General features: G+C 60.5%; 1 protein-coding gene across 1 annotated transcript; it reads right to left on the bottom strand.

The window, feature by feature from the left end:
• Positions 1 to 2,090: 2,090 nt before the first annotated feature.
• LOC126092741 (serine/arginine repetitive matrix protein 1-like) lies at positions 2,091 to 2,894 on the bottom strand. The gene has a single exon (XM_049908467.1). It carries the CDS (start codon positions 2,892 to 2,894, stop codon positions 2,091 to 2,093), a length of 804 nt encoding a protein of 267 aa, XP_049764424.1.
• Positions 2,895 to 6,694: the final 3,800 nt, after the last annotated feature.

Raw genomic sequence — 6,694 nt, 5'->3', positions numbered from 1 at the left:
GTGCCTATACTCGGCCGTCAGTCTGGCAGTCATGGCCGGTCCTTGCGGCCGGCCGCGAAGCCCTGACGAGTAGGAGGGTCGCGGCCGTGGGCGCAGAAGGGTCTGGGCGTGAGCCTGCCTGGAGCCGCCGTCGGTGCAGATCTTGGTGGTAGTAGCAAATACTCCAGCGAGGCCCTGGAGGGCTGACGCGGAGAAGGGTTTCGTGTGAACAGCCGTTGCACACGAGTCAGTCGATCCTAAGCCCTAGGAGAAATCCGATGTTGATGGGGGCCTTCGTAGCATGATGCACTTTGTGCTGGCCCCCGTAGGGCGAAAGGGAATCCGGTTCCTATTCCGGAACCCGGCAGCGGAACCGATACAAGTCGGGCCCCTCTTTTAGAGATGCTCGTCGGGGTAACCCAAAAGGACCCGGAGACGCCGTCGGGAGATCGGGGAAGAGTTTTCTTTTCTGCATGAGCGTTCGAGTTCCCTGGAATCCTCTAGCAGGGAGATGGGGCTTGGAACGCGAAGAGCACCGCAGTTGCGGCGGTGTCCCGATCTTCCCCTCGGACCTTGAAAATCCGGGAGAGGGCCACGTGGAGGTGTCGCGCCGGTTCGTACCCATATCCGCAGCAGGTCTCCAAGGTGAAGAGCCTCTAGTCGATAGAATAATGTAGGTAAGGGAAGTCGGCAAATTGGATCCGTAACTTCGGGATAAGGATTGGCTCTGAGGATCGGGGCGTGTCGGGCTTGGTCGGGAAGTGGGTCAGCGCTAACGTGCCGGGCCTGGGCGAGGTGAGTGCCGTAGGGGTGCCGGTAAGTGCGGGCGTTTAACGCGGGCGTGGTCTGCTCTCGCCGTTGGTCGGCCTCGTGCTGGCCGGCGGTGCAGGATGCGCGCGCCTGCGCGGCGTTCGTGGCCCGGTGCTTCAACCTGCGCGCAGGATCCGAGCTCGGTCCCGTGCCTTGGCCTCCCACGGATCTTCCTTGCTGCGAGGCCGCGTCCGCCTTAGCGTGCTCCTCCGGGGGCGCGCGGGTGCGCGGATTCTCTTCGGCCGCCATTCAACGATCAACTCAGAACTGGCACGGACTGGGGGAATCCGACTGTCTAATTAAAACAAAGCATTGCGATGGCCCTAGCGGGTGTTGCCGCAATGTGATTTCCACCCATTGGACTTCACATCCGCGTCCGCGCCGTCTTGTGCCTGTGTGCCCTGACGTGTCGCGCCTGAGGGGACGCCCGAGAGTAACGGCTTATCCGAGGGGTGTAGGTTCGATCGAGGTCAGCGGTTCCAGCTTTCCTCACTGAACCTGGCACCACGTGTGCTGTGGCTAATCGTCGTTTGGGTGCCCATCAGTAGGTTTGCCGAGCTCGTCCGTCGCCCGCTGGGTCTTTAAGACGGCGACTCTTTCTTTGTTCGATGGGGCCCCCGGGTATGGGCACGCCGCGTCCCTAATCCCACGCCATTGGGGCTTATCCTCTTTGGCGTCCCCACCACCGGGGTTCGGTGGCAACTGAGGTCTGCTGGGTCAGTCGCGGACCCACGGCGCTTGACTCCCGGGCTTGCTCGGTTGATGTCGTGCTGCGGGGCTGACGTGGGTGGTCGCTCCCCGCTGTTGCCTGTGGCGGCTTGGACATGCCCCGTGTGGGAGTCGCGTCGATGGGTGAGTCTTACCGCTCTGACATGCGACTCCTGCCTAGTGCTCTGAACGTGTCAACGTTCAGAAATTCAAGCAAGCTTGGGTAAACGGCCTGGGAGTAACCGATGACACTCTTGATGTAGCCAAATGCTTCGTCATCTAATTAGTGACGCACATGAATGGATTAACGAGATTCCCGCTGTCCCTATCTACTATCTTACGAAGGCCGTTATGCTGTCTAACCAGTGGTGGAGTCCACCTATACTGGTAGAAGACGGGCGGCTAAATGTCCGATCTCTCAACCTTCCCGTGGTGTAAGATGTGAGTAGCCGGGCAACCGGTGAAACCAATGAGAGAAGGGCGACTTCCGTGCGGGGTGCAGGCGTAGACGCAGAGGGACTGGGCAACTGGCCTCTCCAAGCCGAGTCTCGCACTCTGCTCGCCGTGGGCGCTAAGGTGTCGGACACTTGTGTCTAGTATCCTTGCTCACTGGCGAATGGCACTTGCACGCTTCTGCGGCGCTTGCTGTGCTCTGGCTCCGGCCGGGATGCGGCGGGCGCCGCTTTTGCGTTGGCGGCGCTTGCTGTGCTCTGGCTCCGGCCGGGGTGCGGCGGGCGCCGCTTTTGCGTTGGCGGCGTTTGCTGTGCTCTTGGCTCCGGCCGGGGTGCGGCGGGCGCCGCCTTTGCTTTGGCGGCGCTTGCTGTGCTCTGGCTCCGGCCGGGGTGCGGCGGGCGCCGCCTTTGCTTTGGCGGCGCTTGCTGTGCTCTGGCTCCGGCCGGGGTGCGGCGGGCGCCGCTTTTGCGTTGGCGGCGCTTGCTGTACTCTGGCTCCGGCCGGGGTGCGGCGGGCGCCGCTTTGGCTATGGCGGCGCTTGCTGCGCCTCGGCTCAGGCCGGGGTGCGGCGGGCGCCGCTTTCGCTTTGGCGGCGCTTGCTGCGCTTCGGCTCCGGCCGGGGTGCGGCGGGTGCCGCTTTCACTTTGGCGGCGCTTGCTGCGCTTCGGCTCCGGCCGGGGTGCGGCGGGTGCCGCTTTCACTTTGGCGGCGCTTGCTGCGCTTCGGCTCCGGCCGGGGTGCGGCGGGCGCCGCTTTCGCTTTGGCGGCGCTTGCTGTGCCCTGGCTCCTGGCCGGGGTGCGGCGGGCGCCGCTTTTGCTGTGGCGGCGTCTGCTGCGTCCTGGCTCAGGCTGGGATGCGGCGGACGCCGCTTTTGCGTTGGCGGCGCTTGCTGCGCCCCGGCTCCGGCCGGGGTGTGGTGGGCGCCGCTTTCACGTAAGGACATTTCGCGATGCACTAGCCATGCTGCGTATGTCACCTGCAGAGGTTGCTAACCTGTCGGGCGCAAGTCTGACTTGTACAGCGTCTCTCTGCGAGGACGTGCCTCCGTCTCTGCCTGTGTGCGCTACGGAGCTCACGCCTCACCGTCAGGAACGAAGTGTTACGGCGCTCGATTTATCGGACGTGGGATGCATCGCTCCAAGACACAAGTGCCACAGGAGTTTAACTTCCCACATGGAGGTTTGTCACGCCGAGCGTGCGCCTCCACCTACTGCGAGCGCTTGTAGGTGTCGGACTCATGAGTCTAGTATCCAAGCTCGTACGTAGGACGTGCGCGTGCAGCGACGCGTGTCGGCAGCTACCGGCACGCGGCGGTTGCCTTATGCACAGTGGGGAGTTTTTGGCGGTCATCGTTCCTGCTGAAACCAAGTCTCTCACCGTAGAGGTCTTAATGTGGAAGCAGGCCGATGTCCACGAGCGGGGAAGGGCGTCTGACTGCGAAGCGCTCTCTGACCCTCAGAGGATGCAACGCGGACGACGTCTCGGCCTCGCTCGGAGGATTCCTCGGCGGACAACTGCGAAGGGGAGACCGGCAACGGTCACCGCAACGCGGAAGTCACCAGGAGCTGCCACAGGAGGATGCTCCTGAGTGGTCAAAGACCACGACCACAGGGACGGAGGCTAATGCAGTCGCCGTACGGGCTTGGCAAACCCGGGGTGCCCTAGCCCGGAGCTGGCAAGCGCTACCAGCGACGGCCGTAATCTGAGACACGCACTTCAACGACCGCTGTGAGGGCGCAGTGGAACGTCGTGCGTGTTTCGGACCGGAGTCTTGGCTTAACCGCCCGGGCAAGAGAAGGACAATCTCTATAATCACCCCTCACCCTCTGCGTTAGCTGGCGGCTATGGGGCGCAAGGCTGTTGAGTTGTGAACAGTCATGAGTCAGCCACCTCAGAGGACCGGCCGACCCTCTGTTGTATAAGGCTTACCCAGGTGTGCGGGGCGACGCCTGGGTGGACAACATAGATCCCTAGCTGTTCGTGGGAATCACATGGATTCTTTCAAACAACCTTGTCCCGACGGAACTGGTGGGCCGTCGCGGAGTCAACACACCAACCATTCGGGGAGCGAGTCGGACACCTCGTGTACTGACGAACTCCCAAAACAAGGGCAGTCGGAGGTCCCTAGACCACAAGACCATGACCCCGCGCTTAGCGCGCCAGAATTGGAGTTCCGGACACCCCGTGTGCGGAGCGCTAAGACTGCCGCTAGCGAGACGCTGTCACGGACGCTCGCTGACACGAGTGAAAGTGACAGTTAGAAAGACCGCAAGGCAAAGCGGAGGAAGCAGAAGAAACACCTGCGAAAAGTGCTTCGGCAGAGATCGCAGAGTGCAGACGCTGCAACCGAGCTAATGCCGCCACCCCACCAGCCGGCGCCAAGAGCGGCGCCCAAGGCGGGAGATAAGCCGGAACCGGCGCAGGTAGCCGGGCGCAAGCCCAGCGGCCCAGTCGGGGACGGCGCCACGGGGAAGTCTGAACCGAAGGCGAAGACGAAGGCCTCACGGCCGACGACGCCGCCGGCGGGAAAGACTGCGGACGGGCCAAAGCTGGCGCAGGTAGCTGGGCAGAAGCCCGGCGGCCCAGTCGGTGCTGGCACGTCCACCCAGACTCGCCCGGCGGGAGTGACAGCGGCCACACGGCCGAAATCTCCACCGTCGGAAACGGTGAAAAGTGCGCGGAAACTGGCGCAGGTAGCCGGGCAGCAGCCCAGCGGCCCAGTCAGTGAAAGTGCCTGCAGTAGCCGCGCCTCTACGCCAATGTCGGTTACCGAAGGGCGCAAGCCCGGGACTCGACGGAAGAGGCGGAAGAAAAACAAGCAGCCGGACTCGGCGCAGGTAGCCGGGCAAGAGCCCAGCGGCCCAGTCGAGGACGGCAAGTCCCCATACAAGGCAAGCCCCAGCGATCTTGCGACCATACAGCTCATCGCGACGCGGCTCGAGGACGTCCTTGAACTCGTGGACGACTCTCTAAAACCGGGGCAACTGGTGGAGGAGAAAAATCTAAGTGACCTCAAGAGACAACTGAGAGCTAAGTTGTTTGACTGGGCTATGGCGCAGTCGGCCCTCACAGGAAGGGTGGACGCCTTGGAGGATGAGCTGGCGAGGACGAAAGCGGTGCCCCTGGCGCCGCCAAAGACCTTTGCACAAGCTGCCGCCGCTCTACCCTCGACAGAACGGAAAACGCAGGCGATGATAACAAGAGCCCAGACTGAGAAGGCTACGCTCTTCATCAAGTCAAAGGCAAACGAAAGCGGAGCAGAAGTGAGAAAGAAGTTCACCTCCCTGGTCAAGCCAGAGGTAGATGGTGTGAAGTTCTCACGGGTCGCCACCAACGGCCCGACGCTCATCGTGGACGTGGCGTCTGAGACTGATCGTCAAAAACTTCTCGCCAATAACAAACTGACAGAAACTCTGAAATGCGAACTGCCAAAAAAGCTCAATCCGCAGATAATCATACATCATGTACCTTGCGTCATGAAGAATGAAACTGTGGTTGAGCTAACTCGAAAGCAAAACGACCTTGGAGGACTTCCGGAAACACAATTCCGCCAGGATTTAAGCCGAAGTTCCGGACTGGACCAAGGGGCAAACAAACATCACATCTCGTGGTGGAAGTAAGCCCCAGACTCAGAGTCGCCATCCTTAGGCAGAAAAGACTGTACATGGGCTTCGAGTCCATGCCAGTTGATGACTACCTAGACTTGGCTGTCTGCACGCGGTGCCAAGATGTAAATCACTCGGCAAGGTTCTGCAAGCAGGACCCGAGTATAATAACATGCGGGCACTGTGGCGAAAACGGCCACATGAGAAAGGATTGTCGAAAAGCGGGGGACCAACCGGTCTGCATTCCGTGCAAAAAGCGAAATCGAAATTGCGTAACACCAGGCAAAGAGTGTGAATATTACAAAATCCTCACACAACGTAAAATACAGCGGACAGACTATGGGAGACAAGACCTCTCGTCAACCGTCTCCTTACCGGCTGCCGCCTCACCTGTTGCCGACCGGACTGTGAAACATCACAATGCCCGTGTTGGTTAAAATAGGACAGCTGAACTGCGCGCGATCGCAAGCGGTGATGTGCGAGGTGCGACGCCGAGCGGAGGAGGAGTCTTTAGACATTTTATGTCTACAGGAGCCATACTCTAAAGACGGAAAGATCCTGTATATGCCGACTACAGCTCAGATCCTGGCAGGGGGAGAGCACCCTATGGCAGCGATCGTTGTGCTAAATCGATCTCTGAGAGCAGTGAAAGTGGCGCACCTTAGCAACAGATGCATGGTGTTAGCCGAAATAAACACTGGCGACTTCACCTTTTTCGTGCTGAACATGTACTTTCAGTACAGGCATAGAGAAAGGCCGTATATCGACCAGTTACAAGAGGCGGTTGGGTTCTATCGCAATGACCTGCTCATTTGCACAATGGACGCAAACGCCATGTCACCCCTATGGCACAGTGACATCACGCCTCTCGGCGCGAGACGCGCCGTCCGGCGGGGTGAGAGACTCGCTGAAGCAATTCTCGAGCTCGGACTAGAAGTGTTGAACCGACCAAACTTCCCACCAACTTTCGAAGGTCGTAGGGGGGCGACCTCGAACATTGATGTGTCACTCAAGAGTGCACACGCTAATCTCCGTGTGGAGAATTGGAAGGTATGGCGGGGAACGACACTAAGTGACCACAATCTGATCACATTCACTGTAGCCTATGATGGGGAGCCTCCTCCTCAAGACCAGGTGA

Source organism: Schistocerca cancellata, chromosome 7, assembly GCF_023864275.1.
Source record: "Schistocerca cancellata isolate TAMUIC-IGC-003103 chromosome 7, iqSchCanc2.1, whole genome shotgun sequence".
Classification (NCBI taxonomy): Eukaryota; Metazoa; Arthropoda; class Insecta; order Orthoptera; family Acrididae; genus Schistocerca; species Schistocerca cancellata.
The sequence above is the reverse complement of the archived record's forward strand: the minus strand, read 5'-3'. Positions and strand labels throughout refer to the sequence as shown.